This window comes from Lynx canadensis, chromosome A2, assembly GCF_007474595.2.
Source record: "Lynx canadensis isolate LIC74 chromosome A2, mLynCan4.pri.v2, whole genome shotgun sequence".
Taxonomy (NCBI): domain Eukaryota; kingdom Metazoa; phylum Chordata; class Mammalia; order Carnivora; family Felidae; genus Lynx; species Lynx canadensis.
The window spans coordinates 18,328,477-18,352,163 of NC_044304.2; the positions used below are offsets into that span (position 1 = coordinate 18,328,477).

At 48.6% G+C, this 23,687-nt stretch overlaps 4 protein-coding genes across 8 annotated transcripts in view; 1 reads left to right on the forward strand and 3 right to left on the reverse strand.

Moving 5' to 3' along the window:
• Nucleotides 1-9,079, reverse strand: part of RHOA (ras homolog family member A) — a 62,988-nt gene extending 53,909 nt beyond the window's left edge. Inside the window, exons 1-2 of one of the 2 annotated variants that reach the window (XM_030306749.2) lie at nucleotides 8,888-9,070; nucleotides 4,248-4,325 (exon numbers count right to left, since the gene is read on the reverse strand). The gene's annotated coding sequence lies outside the window, so the exon portion shown is untranslated. Of the gene's footprint in view, nucleotides 1-4,247; nucleotides 4,326-8,887 lie in introns of both variants that reach the window. The other variant, XM_030306750.2, reaches the window with a different exon arrangement.
• A 77-nt stretch (nucleotides 9,080-9,156) lies between these two features.
• On the forward strand, nucleotides 9,157-12,598 carry TCTA (T cell leukemia translocation altered). Of its 4 annotated transcripts, none has more exons than XR_004343199.1 (3): nucleotides 9,157-9,715; nucleotides 9,913-10,094; nucleotides 11,226-12,598. XR_004343199.1 is itself a non-coding variant. In XM_030306751.1 (3 exons), the coding sequence occupies exons 1-3, from the start codon at nucleotides 9,493-9,495 to the stop codon at nucleotides 11,266-11,268; spliced, it is 369 nt and encodes a 122-aa protein (XP_030162611.1). In that variant the 5' UTR covers nucleotides 9,157-9,492; the 3' UTR covers nucleotides 11,269-12,598. The 4 variants fall into 4 exon arrangements, 3 of the variants coding, with proteins under 3 accessions (XP_030162611.1, XP_030162612.1, XP_030162614.1); XM_030306751.1 differs by having other exon boundaries at nucleotides 9,992-10,094; XM_030306752.1 differs by having other exon boundaries at nucleotides 10,040-10,094.
• Nucleotides 12,599-13,627: 1,029 nt separating this feature from the next.
• AMT (aminomethyltransferase) lies at nucleotides 13,628-18,224 on the reverse strand. The gene is made up of 9 exons (XM_030306755.1): nucleotides 17,720-18,224; nucleotides 17,451-17,618; nucleotides 16,839-16,919; nucleotides 15,834-15,965; nucleotides 15,357-15,435; nucleotides 14,906-15,051; nucleotides 14,641-14,821; nucleotides 14,174-14,329; nucleotides 13,628-14,075 (listed from the first exon to the last, which is right to left on the reverse strand). Exons 1-9 carry the CDS (start codon nucleotides 17,807-17,809, stop codon nucleotides 13,897-13,899), a joined length of 1,212 nt encoding a protein of 403 aa, XP_030162615.1. The 5' UTR covers nucleotides 17,810-18,224; the 3' UTR covers nucleotides 13,628-13,896.
• Nucleotides 18,225-18,325: 101 nt separating this feature from the next.
• On the reverse strand, nucleotides 18,326-22,658 carry NICN1 (nicolin 1). Its single transcript, XM_030306756.2, has 6 exons — nucleotides 22,444-22,658; nucleotides 21,088-21,264; nucleotides 20,719-20,832; nucleotides 20,197-20,268; nucleotides 19,753-19,857; nucleotides 18,326-19,679 (listed from the first exon to the last, which is right to left on the reverse strand). The coding sequence occupies exons 1-6, from the start codon at nucleotides 22,573-22,575 to the stop codon at nucleotides 19,638-19,640; spliced, it is 642 nt and encodes a 213-aa protein (XP_030162616.1). The 5' UTR covers nucleotides 22,576-22,658; the 3' UTR covers nucleotides 18,326-19,637.
• Between the last annotated feature and the right edge of the window lie 1,029 nt (nucleotides 22,659-23,687).

The window sequence follows — 23,687 nt, forward strand, 5'->3', positions numbered from 1 at the left end:
CATGCACTGAGCATCATGCTCTTCATATATTATTTCATCTAAAATTCCTATAAAATAGGGGCGCCTGGGTGGCTCAGTCGGTTAAGCGGCCGACTTCGGCTCAGGTCATGATCTTGCGGTCTGTGAGTTTGAGCCCCGCGTCGGGCTCTGTGCTGACAGCTCGGAGCCTGGAGCCTGCTTCCGATTCTGTGTCTCCTTCTCTCTGACCCTCCCCTGTTCATGCTCTGTCTCTCTCTGTCTCAAAAATAAATAAACGTTAAAAAAAATATATATATTAAAAATAAAATAAAATAAAATTCCTATAAAATAAATGTAATCTTCATTTCACAGATACAGGTCCTGAGGCTCAAAGGAATAACCTGGTTAAAGGTATATACATAGAGTTCTTCTATAGCAAAACTTCTTTGTCATTATAGGGTCATCAGCATTTTTGGTGAAGAAACTGGTAAGCATAGCTTCACTTCTGTTTTAAAAAAATTTTTTTAGGGGTGCCTGGGTGGCTCAGTCAGTTGGGCATCCAACTTCGGCTCGGGTCATGATCTCATAGCTTGTAAGTTCAAGCCCCACATCGGGCGGGCTCTGTGTTGACAGCTCAGAGCCTGGAGCCTGCTTCAGATCCTGTGTTTTTCCCTCTCTCTCTGTCCCTCCCCCACTCTCACTCTCTGTCTCTCAAAAGTGAATAAACATTAAAAAAAATTAAAAAAAAATTTTTTTTAATGTTTATTTTTGAGAGAGATAGAATATGAACAAGGAAGGGGCAGAAAGAGAGGGAGGAGACACAGAATCTGAAGTAGCTTGACGTGGGACTCGAACCCACCAACTGTGAGATCATGACCCAAGCTGAGGCATGAAGCTGGATGCTTAACCGACTGAGCCACCCAGGCACCTCTGTTTTTAAATACAATGTAGAAATACATAATTGAGAAAACAACTTTGAAACAGTCTCCCCTCTTACAAGGGAGGCCATCAATCAAACCACCCTAATGCATTACTCAATGTACTGAAAGGAAAAATACTTTTAAACATTTTTTAAAATATTTATTTTGAAAGAGAGAAGAAGACAATGCAGCAGCAGCAGCAGCAGCAGCAGCAGAAGGGAGAATGAGCAGGGGAGAGGCACAGAGAGAGGGAGACAGAGAATCCCAAGCAGGCTCTACACTGTCAGCACAGAGCCCAATGTGGGGCTTGATCTCACAAACTGCGAGATCATGACCTGAGCTGAAATCTTGAGGTGGACACTCAACTGTCTGAGCCACCCAAACACCCCTTAAAGGAGAAATTTCAAGCCTTGTGGACAACAGAGTATATATGCAGTGGTGCTAGGCTAGTTGTCTTCTTATGCCCAGCAGCTGCACTGAGCTAATCTTACCATAGATCAGGGATTCAGGAAGCCATATCTTCCAATTTATCAGCAAAGCCTATGATCACTCATTTACAACATACTGTGAATCCCTCTATTACCGTTGTCATTCTTGTCCAAGCCCCAATCATCTGTCACTGGATTTAAACAGCCTCCAACAGATCTCCCTACCTCCATTTTTGCCACCCTGTAGTCTATTCTCCATACGTGAGCTAGAAATCTAAATAAATCAGATAACATTACTCCTGTTATACGAACCCTTTAATAGCTTTCCAATGCATTCTGAATAAACTCTAAATTCCCAGTTCCTAAAAGATCTGGCCCTTGCCTGCCTATAAGACTATTTCTTCCACTTTTCCACTTGCTCTTTAGGCTCCAGCCATTCAATTTTTTTTTCTTTTGCTGTTCCCTAAAAAAGACAAGTCCATTCCTTACCTATCATCAGTCTCTCCTACTAGAACAATAACTCCATAAGCAGGACTATTCATATTTTTGTGACTATTTACACCTGAAGTGCTTTCTACTTTGTAACACTGAGAAAAGTAGATGGTATGATTCAAAACTAACACTTTTCAGTTCCAAATCAAACGTGCTCGTATTTTTAGGAATAAAGACACTGTAAAACAAACAAAAACTGTTTGAGGGCGGGGACTTTTTTTTTTTTTAAATGTGAGAGTTAATTTATTTAAGTAACTTCTAAGCCTAAAGAGGGTTTGAACTCATTATCCCAAGTTCAAGAGTTGCATGCTCTAGGGGTACCTGGGTGGCCCAGTTGGTTAGGTGTCTGACTCTTAATTTTGGCTCAGGTCATGATCTCGTGGTTCATGAGATCAAGTCCCATGTCAAGTTTTGCATGGAGGCTGCGTGGGATTCTCTCTCTGCCCCTCCCCTGTGCACATGCATGTGCTCACTCTCTCAAAATAAACTTTAAAAAAAAAAAAAAAAGAGTTGTATGCTCTACCAACTGAGCCATCCAGGTGCCCTGAGGACAGGGACCTTCTTTGTTTTCTTCAGATGTGTTCCAGAACAGCATCTGACATGTAGTAGCTATTCAATAATTATTTGTTCAATGAATGAATGACAAAACCACAAGCTAGCTTGTTCATTCTTCTTAGCATGCCAAGGAGGAGTTCAAAGCCAACCAAAACCACTATCACTGTATGCCTTCACTGCCAGGTACCCCATTTCACCAAATAAGAATATTCACCTCCATGGATAAAAGAGATATGTGTGTGTGTACACGCACATGCACACACACATACACAATGGAATATTACTCAGCCATCAGAAAGAATGAAATCTTGCCACTTGCAATGACATGGATAGAGCTAGAATGTATTACGCTAAGCGAAGTAAGTCAATCAGAGAAAGACAAATACCATATTATTTCACTTATGTGGAATTTAAGAAACAATACAGATGAACATATGGGGATGGGGGAGGGTGGAGAGAAGAGAGAGAAACAAACCACAAGAGATTCTTAATGATAGAGAACTATGGGTTGATGGAAGCAGGGGGGTGGGAGATGGGTTAAATAGGTGATGGCTTATATGATACCAAGGAGGGCACTTATGATGAGCAGTAGGTATTATATGTATCGTGTGTAAGTGATGAATCACAGAATTCTACTCCTGGAACCAATACTGCACTGTATATTAACTAAAATATAAATTAAAAAAACAAAACAAACAAGTTGGAAAAAAATAAACAATATTCATCCCCATCACAGCTCATTTCTCCATATACAGAGTTCCCTCAGACCCAAAGAGAACAGAAAAAGGCGATCAAAACAGTACCGACTAGGATATATACCATGGTATCAATCAAATTAAGATTATTTCTAACAATTTCCTTTATTTGTAATTAGTTTAAATATCTAAAGAACCCCTGGACGGATCTTATACCAGCTGTTAACGTTGTTCCCACCTAAGCCAGTATCACTCTGACCCCTCTGGTAAGAGGGAAGATTGTCCTCTGATCTTCATTCTCTACCTGACTCATTTGCCACTGATAATTAGATAGATATACCCACAACATAAGCTGTGGATAAATGTATGATAACTAAACTACTGAAAAAAACGAAAACTTGGGGCGCCTGGGTGGCTCAGTCGGGTAAGCATCCGACTTCGGCTCAGGTCATGATCTCACAGTTCGCGGGTCTGAGCCCCACGCCAGGCTCTGTGCTGACAGCTCACAGCCTGGAGCCTGCTTCGGATTCTGTGTCTCCCTCTCTCTCTGCTCCTCCCCAACTCATGCTCTGTCTCTCTCTCTCAAAAATAAATAAATATTAAAAAAAATTAAAAATGAAAACTTAAAGATGAAAACTAGGAGCGCCTGGTTGGCTCAGTTAAGCACCCGATTCTTAATTTCAGCTCAGGTCATCATCTCACAGTTCATGAGATCGAGCCCCAAATCGGGCTCTGTGCTGACAGCATGGAGCCTTCTTGGGATTCCCTCTCTCCCTTTCTCTCTCTGCCCACCATCCCCCCTGCAAGAGTGACCGCCCGTGCACATGTGCACTCTCTCTCTCTCAAAATAAACTTTAAAGATGAAAAACAGAAGGAATAAGATGGGAATGGTCCAGATGTAAAAGAGGTATGTGTACAACACAGTGAGTTTCATCTCCTTTAAGAGAGAGATTAGGAAATCTATCTTCATCTAAAAAAGAAATACCACTTAAAAGTAAAAAAGTTAGAGGAGTACCTTATGGAGAGGTGGGAGAATAAGACTAGAGAGAAAAGGTATGGAGTAAGATAAAGAACGCAAGATTGGTGAAGAGAATCATTAACAGTAATGCACTGACATTTCTCCAGAATTTACTTTAATATATAATAATCTCTCTTTCGTGGGAAAAGAGAAATAAAAGAAGAGGTTTCTATGTACATACCTTACAAATGTGCTGCAAGACCCACGGCCTGTGTGGCAGAAGTTTTACAAGTGCCTTGAACTTCTCAGATGAAAGGCACTATAAAAATATAAAAATATCAGGAATTATGTCTATTCACTTTACAATGAAAAAAATCAAAACACAGGATGTAAACAGGCTTGCCCAAAGTTCCCTGTAATTTAGAATTCAGGAGAGGGGAAGAAGTATAGAATTTAATCTTTGATTGGTATATCATCAAATATATCACATTTATACAAGTTTTAGCCTCCTTTACTTAAAAGGTACACAACCTTATCTTACAAATATTACAAATACTGCCCTTTTAAAAGCAAAAAGCAAAATAATCCTACATAAATTAATTTTCCAACATTTTATTATAAAAATTTTCAAACCAGAGTGAAGTTGAATCTTACAATGAACACCTGTAACCCTACCACCTACACTACCACAAACATTTATTTAAATAACTTGTTTTATCTACTTACATATTCTTAATACAGGTATTAGAGAAATTACAGGCTGAAAGGCAACTGTCAGAAAAATCAATGGTTTCAAAACAAAACAAAACAAAACAGGATGAAGTCATTAGGTCAAGGAAGGTAATTATTCAGAAATCCTGATATTTTTGTCAGAGATGATCAATATTACTTTACTATTTAAAGTCAGAAAAGAGGGACACCTGGCTGGCTCAGTTGGAAGAATGTATGACTCTTGATCTCAGGTTGAGTTTGAGCCCCACACTGGGTGTAGAGATTAAACTTTTTAAAAAAAATTTTTTTAATGTTTATTCATTTTTGAGAGATGGAGACAGAGCATGAGTGGAGGAGGGGCAGAGAGAGAGAGGGAGACACAGAATCTGAAGCAGATTCCAGGCTCTAAGCTGTCAGCACAGAACCCGATGCGGGGCTCAAACTCACAGACCACAAGATCATGACCTGAGCTGCAGTTGGACATTTAACCAACTGAGCCACCCAGGCGCCCCTAAACATTTTTTAATTTCTTTTTCTTTCTTTCTTTTTTTATTTTTACTGTTATTCATTATTGAGAGACAGAGAAAGAGCACAAGTTGGGGAGGGGCAGAGAGAGAGAGAGGGAGACACAGGATCTGAAGCAAGCTCCAGGCTCCAGCTTTCAGCACAGAGCCCAACACAGGACTCGAACCCATGAACTGCGAGATCATGACCTGAGCCAAAGTCAGAAGCTTAACTGACTGAGCCACCCAGACGCCCCTTAAACTTTTAAAACATAAAGTCAGAATAGACTCCGATCTACCCCTATTCTTAGTGAGGGATTCTAGTTATTTAATATCAAATCATATCATTCCCCTGCTAAAAAACATCTAATGATTTCTCATCTCAGGACAAACCCAAAGAACTTCCTATATCCTAAAAGCCTCAACATGATCTGGTCTCTGGTCACCTCTCTTTCATTTTACCTTCCTCTTCTCCCTTTACACCACTCCAAACATTTCAGTTGCTTATGTTCTTCTTTCTACCTTCACTTGAATAGTAAGATACTATTATAAACATGCCTAATTAAACGTATTTACTTTATCCACCCTCTTCACAAAAAAAAAAAAAAAAAAAAAAAAATCAAGCTCAGTTTGAGACAAACTGCAAACTGGCTAAGATGTAACAGTGTAACTCATATTCTGACCATTGTTAACTATAAAATGTTATTCAGAATCATCTGGAAGAACCACCAATAAATTCAGACCAACACCCAGAATGAGCAGCTTCAATGCCTACCTGATTTTTAGTCACATGACTACCATAATTATGAGTATACAAAGTCTTCACTTAATACTGCAGTACCACAGACTATAAATGAGTCATTTGAAATAGTAACACTTGAAATAGGAATTTTACATCAATTACTAACTTTAAACTATCTTGGAAATTTTAATTTAGTAATCTCACAAGTACTTAACAGTGAGCATATACCCAAAGATCAAGAGTGTAGTTAAGACACATTAACACAATTTTACAATTTAGTTACGTTAATGTGTAGGTGCAGGCAAACTAAGTTCCACTGGCCCGGGGCATAAAGGGATAAAGTGGTACAGGAAGGTTAAGTAACTTTTAGTTACCTTTTACTACTACAAACATATGTGATTAAAATCCAGTGAGTATGTACCATTTAGCTTTATCACTAGTAGCCATAATGCAATAAAACCCAAGTCCTGTCTATAGAAGCTCAGCATGCCCAGATTAGTTCTCTTAGAAGTTGAAATATCAGTCTTTCTTCTGAGTTAACATAAATCTCAGCTCTAGGACAACTAAGAAAACCCTAAGTAGCAACTTCTCTGGTCACTGCTTCAACTCCACTAACTCCTTGGGGAAACACCTCAAGATCTACCTGTTTTCACTCTAATATGAATGAAGACTATGAGAATACTCCAGCAAAACCACTACCACACACATAATACACAGGGAACTATTTACTTGATATGTGCAGTTTCTCTCCATCCCACCTCAAATCAATAGTCAAAACAGCCCTCAGTCACATGACAACATCTTAGCCTGACCTAATTATGTGGGATTTGGAACAGAGGAGTCTGGGCCTCCCTGTGGAAGAAGTTTGTCCCTAAGAAGACCCAAACACCGAAAGCCAAAACTAGGCCAAGCGGGGACCCTGTATATTCATTTATCTATTTCAATCAACTGCTGCAGGACCACCCAGTTGCAGGGAGGAGAGTGTTGTTTAAGGCTAAATAACTGAAATTTGTTTAGAAAATGAATTTTTCGGGGTACCAGGGTAGCTCAGTCGGTTGAGCGTCCAACTTCAGCTCAGGTAATGATCTGGCAGTTTGTGAGTTCGAGCCCCGCATCAGGCTCTGTGCTAACAGCTCAGAGCCTGGAACCTGCTTCTTGTTCAGTGTCTCCCTCTCTCTGCCCCTCCCCCTCTCAGGCTGTGTCTCTCCTCTCTCTCTCTCTCTCTCAAAAATAAACATTAAGAAAAATTTTTTTAATGAATTTTTCAGATTCTCACAACATATCAGTAATACATAAATGGAGAAAGCACTGGAAACAAGTTGTTAAATCCTAAATTTTTACTTAACTCTAAGCAAGCTGTTTAGGAGTACAAGGAAAATACCACACAGACAAAATAGTTTTGGCCTGTACGTGACTAGACATATAACCAATGTTATATGTATATTTACAAAAGTCTCTGGAACTCAGTTTCCTCATCTGCAAATGGGGTTGGACTATAGAAGTCCTGAAGATTCCTTTCGGGTCTAAAATTCTGGATCTATGAAAAAGTCAGTGGATCCCTATTTTCTTCTCTCTAGTACAGACTTTTATGAGAACAGAGGTGATAACTCTAGGACTAGACTGACTTAAAGCAAGTTGTCTTCTATTTTGTCACGTCCCCATGGGCCACCAGTGCTCTACAAAAGTAGATGGTACTATTCTTAAGATAATTTATCAAAAGAGATCCTTTAGTAAGTTATCCTTCACAATTAGGAATTAGTCTTGTACCTTCAGTCCAAACAATGTCACTCGTGCCCAAAGCTCAAACCGGTATGTTCAAAGCAACAATCATGCAATAGTACACACACCTTACACATTTGGGTGTTTGACACTGAATGGTTGAAAAATTCTCACCACATATAACATTTTTAAGACATTTTTTTAAAGTATTTTTCCCCTTCAGATCTGGCAGGGAGGACTATAATCTGATTACACACCTGCAAGAAACATTTACTTCAAAAGACAATCTTAAACACAAAAAGAACCAAACAAGTCACTAACGCTGGTAAAAATTTTAAATCAGGACCATTAAAAGACACAAGTGGAACCAATTCTGAGGCAAAAAGGATGTCAGTTTTCCACCGCAAACTACTAAACATGCTTTTGACCAAATCGATTTAACTGCCAACAGTGCTATTTAATAATGATGGCTCGTAACTGAGTCAATCGGTAACTAAGGATATGTTTAGGTGATTCCTAATCAAGGTAGTAACTGAGACTAAGCAAAACTGCAAATTAATACTTTATTTCGATAAAACATAGTTTAAGTCATGAAAAAAATGTCTAACAGGAAAACGTCCTTTCAATACCCAAGAATCCTAACCCATAAGATTTCAACACTACCTTTTTACTTACACAATCTCCGAGAGTACTACATTTAAAAAGAAAATGTACCCAAAACATAACTGGACTTCACCCAGTATAAAACGGTGATTCATGTTTCATATTCAATGTAAAGCCAAGATGGAGTTGTAAAGAGTTTCTTTCCCATTTCAACTCCGACAGCCACGCGCACTTCGCAGGGGCCGGCTGCACCGCGCGGTTGCCGGGCCCGGCTCGAAGCCCCCGCCCTGCCCGGCGCAGCCGTGAGAGAGAGGAAGCGCCGGGGACCGCGGCCGGGCGGCTGGGGCTCCACCAGGCCTGGCCGGGCGGGGGAAGGGGCGCGGGAGGCCGCGGGGCGCGCTTCCGGGGACTGCGCGGGCGGGGCCGCTTCTTTGGGGAGAGGGGCCCCGGCCGGGAGGCAGGGGCCGGGACCCAGGGGCAGCCAGCCGAGAGCAGCAGGTGGGGCGCGGCCGCGGAGGGGCGGCGGGCGGGCTGGCGGCCGGAAGAGTGCCGGGCGGGCGGGCCCCAGGCGCCGCGGCGCCAGGAGGGTACCCTCTCGCTCACCTCAGGCGACGACTCGCAATCCGACCTCTCCACGCCAAGGACGCCTGTCCGCGAGTAGCAAGCTCGGAGACTAGGGCGGGTGGCTGAGGAGACGGAGGCAGACTAACGAGAGAACCGACGGAAGACGGCGGGCGGCGGGCGGGGAGCTCGAGCGAGCGAGGGCGGTCGGCGGCGGGAGGGCGGGGAGCGACGTGCGCGCTCCCGTGTGCCAGCGGGCTCGAGCCAGCCCCAGTCTCGGCCCCGCGCACGCGCGCGCACTCACAGCTCAGCTACGATTGCTCAGGAGCGCGTCCACGCCCTAAAGGCAAGGCGCTTAACCAATCACTGCAGCCGCGTGGGGCATCACGGGAACTCCAGGGCTATAAAAGACCTGGTTGCTATTTTATGCTTCACGACTCACTCATCCTTTAAGTAAGCAGGGTGGGGCAGGGTGCGCGTGCGCGGTTTTAATACTCCTCCCTAAACTGCCAACTCTTCGCGCAAGCGAAGTAGCCTAGCCTTGCCTAGTTTTACGCGTGCGCACTAACGGCCCTGGCCCCGGAAGACCAGACGCCTGCGCAGTCGGAACTACGGTGACAGTCCCCCGGGTGGGGTATGGGCCAGTCATGGCGGAGCCTTGGTCTGGGCAGTCCTTGCAGGCTCTTCCGACCACGGTGTTGGGCGCGCTGGGCACCCTGGGCAGCGAGTTCCTGCGGGAGTGGGAGGCGCAGGACATGCGCGTGACCCTCTTCAAGCTGCTGCTACTCTGGTTGGTGTTAAGTCTCCTGGGCATCCAGCTGGCGTGGGGGTTCTACGGGAGCACGGTGACAGGGCTGTATCACCGCCCAGGTGAGGCTCCCCACCCCCCACTGGACTCCATCATTGGGCTCCCCAGAACCCCCTAGACTACCACTGATCCCCTAAGGACCACATCACAGCTTAACTCTGCACCCTAATCCATGCCAACATACCATTTCATGCCAGAAACCCCGGTCCACCCATCACATTTTAACTTCCTTTGAACCTCAATCAGACAATACCGCTAGTCCCTTTAGGGCCCCCACGAGACTCTTCACCAAACACCGCCACTGGCCTCAAACCTGACCTGGGCTGATACCTGCTTAGATCCCCACCCCCAGCCTGCTGCAGCTCTGGATGTGTTCCTGCCCCCAGGTCTGGGCGGCCAGAACGGATCCACACCTGATGGCTCCACGCATTTCACTTCGTGGTGAGTAAATCTGTGCCCATCACAACCCCATGCTTGGCAGGCAGAGGATAGGCCTGTGCTGATAACAGGGATGGGGGCAGGAAGTTCTCAGGGTATAAGTCCACTAGTTTAGTGGTCTTTACAGCAAGCCCCAAGGTCTTCAACTGGAGCTCAGACTCTAATTTCTGAACAGCCCACCAATATGCTGTTCAGCATGCTGCCTGTGGGGCTATTGTCACAATTTCAGAGATGAGCTGGCAAGTCTGTTGGGTTCCACTCTACTGCAAGCTCTTCAGTTAGAAAGGCAGGAGCCTATGTCCTTACTGCACTTACTGGCCACATCAGGTCAGCCTCCTCATCTGTAAAACATCTACTCACTAATCAGAGCATTCATTCAACTAATTTCTGAGCTCCTTCTATATGAGGGGTGTGGTGTGGTGGGGGGAGAGGAGGGCAACTAGGTCCAGAGAACAAGGACAACCCAGGGGGGTTATCCTTTATCCTGTTTATAGGGTGAGCCAGAAATTTAAAAGGGAGGGCAACAAAATAATAAAAGGGAAGGGCAGCGGTGTGGGGGCAAGGGTAGTCAAGAGTTTTCTCGCAAAACAGACACCTAAGCTAATGGCAAAGGCTAGGGAGTAAGTGTACCAGGCAAAGAAAATTGATAGAATAAGGCCCAGGGCAAGAACAAGGGTGTCATATTGGAAGGATAGACAAAGCTGTGACACTGGAGCTCAAACATGAAGGCATTGGCGGGACCCACAATACCCTATGCCAAATTTCAGGAAGCTATTGAAGGACTCAGCAAGGCTATGGCCTGATCTAATTTGTCTTTATAACTGCCTGTTTCATGGCAAGAAAAGGGGTCCAATAGAGAAGGCAAGAGGCCAGTTAGGAGGCCTGCCACTGTCCAGGTCCTGAGCAACTTGGGGAAGGATAGGAATACCATAAGGTAGGAACCAGGAGGAAAAACGTGTCTTCAGGGGAAAGGTGAGGGACCCAGTGTGGGCTGTGGGAACTTAGTACAGAGATATAGATTGTAGTGTGGCTTTACTGAGCCCACCTCAGCCCCTACAGGGCTAGAGAGAGCCAATCTCAGGGACTGTTGTGCTGCCTGTGGAATAATCCTTTTCTCTTTTCCATCACTTTTAGGGAAACAACAGCAAATGAACCTCTCAAAACCCACAGAGAATAAGGGAAGGCAGCAGAGGGATCTCCAGGGACATCACCGGGTCTGCTGGTTCCCACACTGGGTTCTGCTGCTGCCCAGACCCCAGAGACTGCATGGGGGGAGGGATTGGGGGCAGGGAGTACCCCAGTGCTTGAAGACCTGGCCCTCCACTGCTCTTGGCCTTGCCTCCAGCAGCTCCAGGCATTGGGCCAGTAAAGTTTGCCTCTACCCAGATCTGGGTGCCTTAAGGAGAGAAGACATGTTCCTCCTCTCTCAGGGGTCAGCTCAGGAGGAGCCTCTGGGTTGGGGAGGCCAACAGTCCATTTTCTGCCTTGGCTTTTTCCTGTCCCCCTTCCGATCTGCTGGGATGTGACCCCATAGAAATTTCCTTGAGAAGAAACTTGAGGTTGACCAGCTCTGGGATTTGTAAGGGAAGTCTGTTTTCTCCTAAGCTCTTGAATTTGTTTTTGCTTTGTTGGCAGGGAGCCAGGAAAGACTGGCCTAGACATGGCCTTATACTCTATGGTTACTTAGCTGGCCATTCAAGTGTAAGGCAGGGGGCGCTGGCACTACCTGGACTTGGAGGCACCAAACACCCACTTCCCTAGCCCATCCAGAGCTTTTCAGGTGTGAGTCAGGCTATGGAAATTGTCCTTTCCTGAATATTAACTCACTTATACTCTTCTCAATCCTTGTTGGGAGGTTGGGTGCCTGAAAGACGCTAAGCCCCAAGGGTGACCTTCCACCCCCACCCATGGGGTTGTACCCTGTCCCCTCACAGAGAGGTACTAAGCAGTTACCGCTGAGTGGCTCTGCCACTTCATCACTTCCCATCTTGACCCGGAACCACAAGAGCTTCATCCTAAGAGGCCACAGGCTCAGCTCGTCCCCACTAGCACCATCTCAGCCCCCAAGAACCCTCCCTCAACAGCCGGGAAGAACCACAGGCTGGGCAGGCCTGCCACTTACACAGTGGGCCAGGGGAGCTTCCAAAGGTGTGGGAGGCACATGCCAGTTTCTGAAAGCAGCATGACCCTAGAACTGCCTCCCTTCCTGAAGGCTGTATTTCTATACTTGTTTCTGCTGGACCACCAGCTACCTCAATATCCCGCTGCCTGCTTCCTCTATCCATCTGGCAGCCTTTGGCTAGGCCACCTTTGCAGCAGAAACACACTGGAAGTAGGACTACACTGAACTTGTGTACGTGTATCTACTTTGGAGGTATCTTCTGACTGGTAGGATGATGGTTTTGCAGCCTCAGGCCTACCCACTGACACCACCACACATAGAATCAGGGTCTCACATTTTACCCCAGGTTCAGCTGAGGATGTGGCTTATTAAACTTGGAAGTGCATCAGTTGTGTGGTTATTCAGACAGGACGAGGGTGTGCATGCACAGGGAAAACTGGAAAGGGAACACTTGGGGCTACTGCCCCTCAGCGCCCAGAATGCAATGACTTGCAGAGGTGGAGAAATGACACCAGCTCTCTGGAGGAGCAGTGGTGGGTGCCCAATAGGGAGGGGGCACTATCCTCACTAGTTTTTATAGACCTGGCCCTCTCAAGGAGAATCCACTCTAAGCCTGCCTCAGAGGCCAGGCAAGGAGGCATTAGGCTGGCACGCCAGCAATCATGTGGACAAAGGACAATGAAGCTAGAAACTCTGGCAAGCAAGAAGAGAGGAAGCTCGCTTAATGTTTTGTTAGAAGTCAGTGGAGTCCAGTAATGGGCCCCAGGGGCAAAGGTCAGCCCAGGGTAAGGCAGGTCCAGGAGGAGGCCCAGTGTGCTCTACAACAGCCCTGGGGCTCAGAACAGATGGTGAGCCTGGCATGGTTTGCTACTAAGCAGCAGGCTGGGATAACTTGGGAATGTGGAAGAGTGAGTCTGTGTCCCCTCAGCTTTCCCAAGTTTACACAGGCACAATGGCCCTACAGGGCCAAGCCTTTGTGAGTCAGGAATCATTCCTGCCCAGGGAGAGGCAGCACTACCCAAGGTAATAATAACCCCTGTGCAGTGTGAGAAACCATGATGAGGTAGGTTGGGCAGGCTTTACCTCCTCCCTAAATGTAAGCCTCTGTTCCACAGCCAGCACCTGGCAGAGTGGAAGGGAGAGATGCCAGAACTAGTGCTTCCCATAGCACTCCAGCAGACAAGAATGGGGTCAATGGGAGCACAAGCTGACATTGCATGAGCTGGTCTATTGCTCGGAAATGGGTCTTTTTTTTTTTAATTTTTTTTTTTAACATTTATTTTTGAGACAGAGAGAGACAGAGCATGAATGGGGGAGGGTCAGAGAGAGAGGGAGACACAGAATCTGAAACAGGCTCCAGGCTCTGAGCAGTCAGCACAGAGCCCGACGCGGGGCTCGAACTCACAGACAGTGAGATCGTGACCTGAGCCAAAGTCGGACGCCTAACCAACTGAGCCACCCAGGCACCCCAGAAATGGAGTCTTTCAAGAAGTGTACCTCTCCAAGAGGAGAGGCACATGAGAGAGAGAATAGGTGGTTTGCCCCCCACACACACCAGAAAATCAGAAACATCCTCCACCCTAGCCACCCACCCCAGAGTATTCAGCCTTAGCTTCCTAACCCTTGTAGAATGCCCTCCAGGTCCAGGCTCTTGGATGGGAAGGGCCCTGACCCAATCCATCCTCACTTGAGGGTATAGTAATTTGTAGTCACAAAGGGCATCTTGCTGACCACAGCCATTTGCTGCTTCCGCCGCACCTCTACCAACAGCGGGGTACCTGGCCGACTATACTCACAGGGCACATAACCCATGGCCACATTCTTCTTCAGGCAGGGAGAGGGGCAGCCACTGGTAACAGTACCTGTGTGAGAAGAGGCCATGTCAGCACCACCTTACCAGTCCAATGCCCACCCTCCTAGGGAGGGGACAAGGGCTCTCCAACTTCCCTGGTCCACCTACCAATCATGGTGCCCTCCATATTCAGGATGGGGCTGTGTGCCCGCATAGGTGCCCCCTCGCACATTAACCCTACACGTCTCCGCTGCACTTTGCCCTTCAGCTGAGGAAGAATGACAGACGCTCCAGGGAAGTCCATGGCAGTTCGGCGGCGCTTCCCTGAAGCATGACACCAGGCTTAAGCCACAGTCCATAAAACCCTTGGCCATAGGAGGTCCTAGTTACAAGGACCCCAAGTAAAATCCATCCAGCAGTGAGGTCCCTTTGCTCAGGGCCCCCCAAGCTCCATTCCTCCCCTGCAATGCAGTCAGCCACCCACCCACCTCTTGTCCCCAGGTCTTGAAGATTATGCTGCCCACTTCAGCCTGCCGAGGATCTAATGGGCAAAGCCACAGTGGCTACACAGCCTTGGGAGCAGTCATAGGCTGGCCACTGTAGCCTTCAGGATTCTGAGTGCTGGCCCAGCTCACCCAATGTCCAACTGAGGCTGCCTTCCACAGGTGTGGTGTGTTCATCAATGTCACTCCCATACAGGCAGAGGCCTGCCTCCAGGCGTAGGCTGTCCCGGGCCGCCAGCCCTGCCAGCTTCACCTCTGGGTTTTCCAGCAGAGCTGTTGCCAGGTGGACTGCCCCTGCAGCTGGCACCGAGATCTGCATGGAACACCAGAGAGCAGGTGGGCAGCTGGCTCCAGAATCCTGTGTCCTGCACCATCCTACACCTACTTTTTCACATACCTCCACACCATCCTCTCCTGTGTAGCCACAGCGGGTCACACGGCAGCCGGACACGCCAAACACTTCCATCACAGCACTGGTCATGAAGGGCAGTTTTCTTAGGTCATCTGCCACGCCGGCCTGCAATACCTGGGCCGCAGTGGGGCCTAGGCCCAGGGAGACCGTGACCAATTGTCCAGGTCCTAGTTTCCTCTCAAAGCTGGACCACAGCCCTTACTCAGGGACCAGAATAAGCCCTGAGCAAGTGCTATTCTGCAGGTGGGAGAAGGTGCTCTTGCCCACAGCCCATGGAGCCTTATGGCAGGTAGAGGGAGGACATTAATACCAAACTTAGAATTATGGCACACAAATGTCACACCATGCACACTTTCCTCCTGATAGGCCTTCTGTGCTTAGTAGTTGAAAAGCCAGGAGGCAAAGGTCAGCTCCAACCCTAGCCTGGCCTGCTCACCTTGCAGAGCTAGCAAGCCATTATCCACCACTTCCAAACTCACATCACTGCCCATGTTCTGAAGCTCCCTGACCTTGCCCTGAAAGGAAAGACAGAAACACCACATCAGCTTCTGGGACCACTTACTGAGCACTTACTGTGGGCTGACAGCTGGCTGAAGAGCTGGGCAGAATAGGCCAGTTCCCATCTGACAAAGTCACATAACTAAGTGGTATGGATGACCCAAGGCCAGGTCTGCCAGTGCTAACATCAGGCTCCAGCTTTTACCTTAACCAGAGGATGCTCACTTGGGAGCCAGGGTCAGTTTTACCTCCCCTACTACCCCATCACTGAAACCTGGCATTCTCCAGGCAGGACCCACTCTGGCCTGCTGTTCACTCACTCAAAAAGCCATTGTCTGAGCCCTTTGTCCCTGCTGGGTCTGTCCTGTTCTGTGAACAAGGAACATAGGGTACCTAGAACACAGAAGGGCTGTACCTGCATGAGGGCCAAGTCCTTGTCCCAGCAGCCAGCGTTGGACACCACATACAGGTACCCCTCAGAGGTGCTGGTCACGATCAAGTCATCTAAGATGCCTCCAGCCTCATTGGTAAACAGTGACAGCGTCCCCTAGTGCCAAAATGGAGCATCTTTGCCTCCAGATCCAGGAGTCAGACAGTGCCCCCCGCCCCCAGGGCCACTCAGCCATCACAAATTCCTGAACAAGAAGCCTTATGCGCAGGGCTGGAAGGGGAGGAGGAACAAAGCTAGGTGAGCCCAGGACCCTGCCCAATCCCAGGGTTTTTGATCCTCATGCACTAAGAAAGTTTTCACCCCTTCCCACCTTGGGAGACCTCCCTGATCTGGTGGGGCTTCTGTACCCCTCCCCACTCAGTACTGAGAGCCCCACCTCACACTTAATCCATGACACCTAGGACTTGCTGCTTCATCCCACCCAGACCTGGGACAACTCAGTCCATTCCCCAAACCCCAAGATGGAAACTTCAAAGTGCATCTTGATGATCCCATGAGCTCCATAGCAATACTCCAAAATACTGTGAGGCTGGCCTCACAGCCTCCCCACTGAATGGACAGTCTGAGGTTGAGAGGTCATATGAATCACCTGGGGATCATGTTAAAATGCAAGTTCCGATTCAGCGGGTCTACAGCAGCGCCTGACAGTGTATTCCCTAACAAGCTCTTGGTGATAATGAGGCTGTTGGTTTAATGGACTGCCTTTGAATTTCAAGGGGTTTGGCAGCATGGAAAATCACAGAACAGGACATAAACCTGGGTTTCTAGCCTTCCAGCCTGATGTGGTAAGGATGGAATAGCCCCCCTCCCCTGCAGATAACTAGATGTCCAGACATGACACAGGGACCCCATGCCCCAAGACTGCAAGCCCCGAGAAGCTGTATCTGAACATTGCTGTCCTTCCACCCCTCCCCCCATTTGCTGGCTCATGACTAAGAACACCCATTTAGCAAAATAAGAGGGACCCACCTGGTTTGGCCTTAGCTCTGCAATATCTCCAACCACTAGACTCTCCATCAGCTTCACCCGGTCACAACCAAGTATCTTGGTCTGGGAAAAAGATCCAAAACCTCAGACCACAGTAATCGCTGCAATCAGGAAAGCCACTGGACAAGGAGGCATCCTCCCTGCCATCCACAGTACAGCCCAATGCAGCCTAAGTGCCTGAGCAGTCTTTTGGTTCTGCGGATGGCAGATCCCCACCTTCTGGTTCCCCCACATCCGCCAACACAGGAGGGGGTGCAATGGAGGTGTTTAGGAAACTTGAAAGGGCCCAGCACCATCATGAAATACCCTCTTTTCCAAACCAACACCCAGGACAGTTGATGAGAATGGGCGCCAGCCCTGGGAAACCCAGGACGTAAAGTCATGCTACTAAGAGGGAGTAGGCTGAAGAGATTAAAGAGGAGACAATCAAGAGATCCTCTGAGTTAATTTCCTGGGCTATAGTCTCCAACACCTGAGACCTCCACTTCTGCAAGGGCAGCCCTTGGAATCCACCTCCCAACAAAGCCAAAAGCTACACCCCTGTGGAAGGGGAGGAAGCCCTGACCTGGCAGCCAGTATGCTTCCCTGGCTCACCTGCAGCATGTGGGACACGTCAAAGAGTGAGCAGTGCCGGCGTGTGTGCAGGTGTGAGGCAACGTGACTGTCCCGGTACTGCACAGGCAGACTCCAGCCTGCATACGCCACCATCTTCCCGCCATGAGCCAGGTGGAAATCATAGAGTGGTGTCCTGCGGAGCACGTCCTGCGGGTGGCTGGGTTCAGGGCTACCAGGGTCCCAGCCTCAACCCCCACCCTTCCCGCCCCTCCAAAATTGGCACCATGCCCCAGTACCCTCTATCCCACCTGTGCACAACTGAGTGGACGGCCCAGGGCCGACGGGAGCGCCTGCAGACGCAAGCCCAGATGGGCCACCATGCTTACTGCCCGCTGCATTGTTGCCCGCAAATGGTGCAGCCGGCACACAGAGGCCACCACTCTGCCAGGCACGCTGGGAGATGTAGTCCAGGCTCTGCTTGGACAGGTCTCTCTCCCATAAAGGGGATCAGAAGGGGCGGGCAGCCCAAAAGGCAGGCAGCCCTAAGGGCAGGCGGGGCTTTAGAGCAGAGTGCAGTGACTCCTATCTGTAGGGAAACAGCCCCAGGTGCTTCCAGCTGATCTTTCTGGGCAGATTAGGCAGTCCAAACCAGTTAAGCTGCTCGGAGTCAGAGCCAGGAGCTAGACCTCCCCTTGATGACAGCTCAGCCTCCAAAAGGCCAAAGTTCCATAAAGGGCTGGAAGGCCTGAATTGCACATTCAGGACGCCCGGAGTGCAAGGTCACATGGGGGAGGGGGAGGGGGAGAGCACGCAGGAAGGTGGAGCCAGCCTGGCAGGCTGAGCACATCAGTAAACTGGCCTCGAGTGAGGGTCTCCAGCTCTCCCACTGGGAGGACACAGGCAGCCAGCAGTCATGCATTTCACAAGTATTTATTGATCTTGCTGCACACTAGGCCCTGTGCTGGGTACTGGAGACACAGCCATGAATGAAGCACAGTCCCTGCCACCCCCTCAAGGACCTCCTCCTATACTTTCTTTCTTTCTCTCTCTCTCTCTCTCACACACACACACCCTCTCACTCTCTCTCTGTCTCTCTGTCTCCCCCCCCTCTCTCTCTCTGAAGGCTGCTACTCCCGGAGCACAGGACTGTGGTCATTACCCTCTTAGCAAAAGCTAAATGAGGCTAAATAAATGACCCCACAGGCAAAGATAACACCTGCAAGAACTGTAATAGTTAAGAGCAGAAGGTAGCCACCAAAAGGTAGCTGACCTGCCTCCAGAAAGCTGTTGAGCCACACAAACTTCCAATTTTCCAGGTCTAACACATATTGCAGTGCTGCTGCAGCATAGTGCCCTGGAGCAAAGCCAGGAAAAAACAAAAGGTAGATTTTCTCATAAGAGTAGCCTGCCTTATTCAGCAGCAGGCCTGGGGTTATGGCAGACCTCAGCCTCTTGAAAGACACCAGTGCAAATGCCCACCTGGACCCACACCCTACCAAGGTTGGTCTTTCATCACACTTAGCATGATTCTTGAAGGGGGAAGCTGGGAGAAGGGACAGGGTGTGCTTTAGGCAAAAAGGTCCCAGAACTCATTAGACACCAGTCTTGCCAGAGACACTGCCCAGGCTGGATGGGCAGGCCCATTTGAACACACATCCAGGAGCCAGCTCTGGGACCAAGGGATTCAGGCTGCCCAAATCCCCAGCTTCACTCCCTAGGCAGACCGCAGGAGTTAGGACAGGAAATTTCTTCTTCTGGGCATAAGAAAGAAGACCACTAGGGGGCGCAGAAGGAAGACGTGGGCTCCTGTTTTTTCCTTGAGCTTCCAAACTACATGACTGCCATGGCTACAGCAGCCTTCCAATGATAGAGCAGGTTTTGGTAGGTCACCCCAGTGCACTGCATTCAGGGTGAAGGAGCAGGCAGAAGACTGGAGTGTGCATGTTGGCAGAAGGGGATTCTTAGTAAACAGAACTGGAATGTTTTCAGGGTAGGAAAAGGAGTTTCAGGTTGCAGTCAGATGAGGACAGAGTACATCCCTGCTGAGAACTCATGCTGAAGCAACTCAGTTTAGCCCCCAAGAATCTTGAATCTGTGAACGTGGCCCAGACACAGTGGGCATGCAGGCAACACTTGTAATGCACAGGGAAAGCACTTCAGCCTCTGGTGGCCTAAACCAGGTCTGGGTGGGCATGGAAGGCCAACATCTTGGCTAAGAGCCATGGTTCAAGTGTAGGAAAGCAAGTTCAGGTCATAACAGCCATCCACCTGAAACACAAAACACCATCAATCTGACCAGCTCAGGGCAACAGGAGCCAAGCAGGGGGAAGCGATCACTCACATCAAAGCGGCCGATCCTTGTGGAGGTGTGACTGGCCCGGATCATCTCTGTCAGCGCCCACATCTGCTGCACCTCGGAGGATACCCTGCTGGGGTCTGGGAGACCCTGCTCCAGAAGGAGGGGTCAGTGGCCATGGGTCCGTCCCCAGCACTGCCCTTAAAGCTCCAGAGAGGCCAAGTTGGGCTACAGGGCCCTCAAACTAAGACCAGTAACATTCCCAGATAACTGGTAACACATAAGGTTAGGGCCTGATCTGCAGTAGGCAGCCCAGCCCCACTCAGAGATGCCTCAAATCCCATGAACCACCCCTGAGGAAGATGGCACAGAGTGAACCAAGGGCCCTGGGTCCAGTCCCAGATTTTTTCAGAAAGAGGCCCAGGTGGGGCCTCTGTGCTGGACACAGGGCCTATTCATACATGGTTTTTACCCAGGATGAGGGCTTACCTCAATGAGGGGAGCAGGCTGCTCACAAGGCACTGGGTGGGAGAGCCACTTGGGGAAGGTCATGGAGGGGCTCTGCAAAGCAAAGGCATACTTCTCTGAAGGAGGCAGAGTGGGAGAGCCCTAGGACCATATTCCAAGGTCCTCAGAACAGAGAGAAGGGCACCTGAGCCTCAGACGCTGAGAAAACCCTGTTCAGGGGTCCACAGAAGTCCAAGGGGGCATTCAGACTACCTAAGTTCTTCTGCTATGCAGGAGGCCCCAGGAACACAAGGAACAAAAGTATCTCCCAGACCCTAAAGTCTCAAGCTCTGAGAGAGGCAGGTGATCTCAAAGGTCAGAGGATATGAGAACATGGCTTGAACTCTCGCCATGAACTTCCAGCATTCCCACCTGACTAATTTCCATGAAGGCCTCCTTCTGAGTCTTACCATCCACTTCCAGCCCCACACCCAACATCCCTAGCCATAGCTAAGAGCCTCCTTGGGAAAGGGCCAACCCAACAGCTCTGAGCTGGTCACTTACCTTTGATCCCTGCTGGTAAATCTGCAGTTCTTCCACTGTGAAAGACAGCCACAGTGGTGATGGCTGTCGCAGAATCAGGCGCAGCTCCAGTACTCTGGCCATGTCACACAGCATCTGACATACATACACACACACACACACAAAAGGACCCAGCAAGGCCCTAGCTCACTGCCCAAGAGCCTCCCAACCAGCAGTGAATGAAGATGCTGCCTCCCCAGACCTTTGAGAAGGAAAGAATAGTAATCCCTCCAAGGCACAGGCCCAGGCCAACCTCGCCTCCCCTCTTCCTTCCTGGTATCCTGGCCCAATCCCCAGACCCGCTGTGAGCCCTCATCTGGACTCCCCTAGTCATGCTGAGTCCCAGCTGACCTGGTGCTTGAACAGCGATACATATTCTTGGGCTCCCTCCTCACTGTGTGGGTCAGGCATGAGGCAGTAGTCCCGCAGGCAGGTCACCCACTTGGCCGGTGTGTGCGGTGAGGTGTGCTGGCGAACACGAATGCTCAAAAAGGCTGTGTAGTAATTCTTAAACATGATCTCCTGTAACTACAGCACAAACAACCCACCATGACAAATCAGACCCAGGGCCTGAGAGGCTCAAACATACCATCTCCTCCCCTTAGGAATGTACTCTACTACCAATCTAACAACTTCAGCAAGCATCCACTGGGGCCCAAAGCCAATTTCACTTCCCTAGAAGAGCTCATAGTCTAAATGAGCAGGTCATACAAATAAACCATGACTGCAGATCTTGTCACAAGTCTAAGATGCTGCCAGGTCAGAACCCTAACTCTAGAGAAGGCAGAAAACATGGCCTGAAGATGAGGCCTGAAGGAGTTCATCAAGTGAACCAGGAAAGAAAGACAGTGTAAAAGTAACATATGCAAAGGGGCACCAAGGGGTGAGAAAACCTGGCCTACCTCTGAAATGGCAGTGATTCAGCCCGGCACCAGGAATTCTCATCATCGGACACTCATCAGAATCACCCAAATAAGTTTTTTGTTTGTTTTGTTTTTGTTTTAATATAGATGAATAGGCTCCACCCTAGGTCTACTGAATCAAGATTTACAGAGTTGGTCCATTTAGTGAAGTTTCCTAGCTTATAGCAAGAAACAACTTGAAAGATGACCACACACTATAGGACAAAGTGCATGGGGTCAAGAGGCAGGCAGGGTGCAGACACAGGTGGCCCTCAGGCCACTAGAAAGTGGACTTTGTCCTCTGTGCTGAGGTCTTGTCGTGTTAGTCACTCTGTCAGTAGATGTGGACTGGACAGGCAACTGGAGATTGGAACCTGGAGCCATTAGGATGATCATGATGAGGAATGAGCTGAATCTGACCTGGCAAGCAAGGACTGTAAGAATGGGCAGGAGGCAGGTTTTGAGGTAACTCATTGCCTAATGATCCCTAGCCCAGTGGCCAGGAACAAAATGACCTCTCACCTCTCTTTGGCTCACAACTGTATAACCAGCATCACCCTACTATCTTGGCACTTCTACACCAGCCCTGTCCTGGATACGGGGCAGAGATGTTGAAGAGAACAGGTCAGAACGCTGCATTCTAGTAAATATGTGTTAACTGAAGGAATAAGTAAATGGTTAACTGGCTCACAAGGGCAAGAACACTGCAGAGGCTTTCTCTGAAAGATTAAATACCCAGGACACGCCCTAGTTCCCGGGTCAGCCCCGCCCAGGAGCCCCGGTCGCGCCCACGGGGCTTGCTCACCTCGAAGGGCGCGACGCTGGGGAAGGTGACATCGATGACCAGCACACCAGGCCGGCCTTGGGAGGTTCGCACGTCGCCCACCTGCAGGGCCACGGTGCCTTTCACATGGCAAGGCACCGACACGCGGGACATGGTGTCAACAGCCGCGACCAAACCCAACCGCCGCTCCTGGCCTTGGTCCACTGGCCTTCCCGGCGTCCCCAGCCGAGTCCCAAGAACTACAACTCCCGGAAAGACTCGCGCTGGGCCAGCCCAGCCAATTACAGATGCTCTGGGCCTGCAGGGAGTCGGAAGTGCCTGCGGAAGTGTCCCTTCAGCCAATCACGGCGCGAGCATTTAGAAGGCGTCGTGGGGCCCTGCCCCGAAACGTCCGAACCATTCTATATCTGAGCTGTCCTGACCCTTCACTGCTCCGAGTCTTGCGCCGTTACTGGTTGTGTCCCGGGCAGTCGTTGCTTAAAACTCGTAAAGCCACGAGCACTACTGAGCTTTGTGCCCGGCCGACATTAGTTTCAAAAATAGGTATGAACGCCTCCCCTTTTTTTTAATGGACAAATGATTTGAACAGGTAATTTACAAAAGAATATAAATAGCCAATAAACCAATGAAAAGATGCTTAACATGGTTATTCATCAGGGAAGTGTAAATCACAACTCCCACAAACCCACCGAATAGGCTAAAACTAAAGACGCCAAGATGTGGAATGCCTGGAACCTTAATCCACTGGTAATTTCCAGCCATTTTTAAAAAGTTTGGCATTTCTTTAAAAACGGAATTTCAGGGTGCCTGGGTGGTTCAGTCGGTTAAGCATCTGACTTTCTTTCTTTCTTTCTTTCTTTCTTTCTTTCTTTCTTTCTTTCTTTCTTGTCATAATCTCACAGTTTGTAAGCTAACAGTAAGCCTGCTTGAGATCCCCCCCCCGGCCCCCCCCCCCGCTTCCCCTCCCCTGTTCGCGCTCTCTCTCTCTCTCAAAAATAAATAACTTTAAAAAATTAAAAAATAAAAACTAAGTTTGTACCTACAATATGATCTAGCTATTGTATCCCTAAGTATTTACCCAATAGAAATGAAAGGATATGACTGCTCAAGGAATTTATTCATAATAGCCAGAAATTGGAAGTAAATGTCCAATATATAAACAGATAAACTAACTGCAGTGTATCCATAAAACAGAATACTGCTCAAAAATAAAAAGTAATGAACAAATCCAAGTATCTATCAACATATGAATGGGTAAACAAATC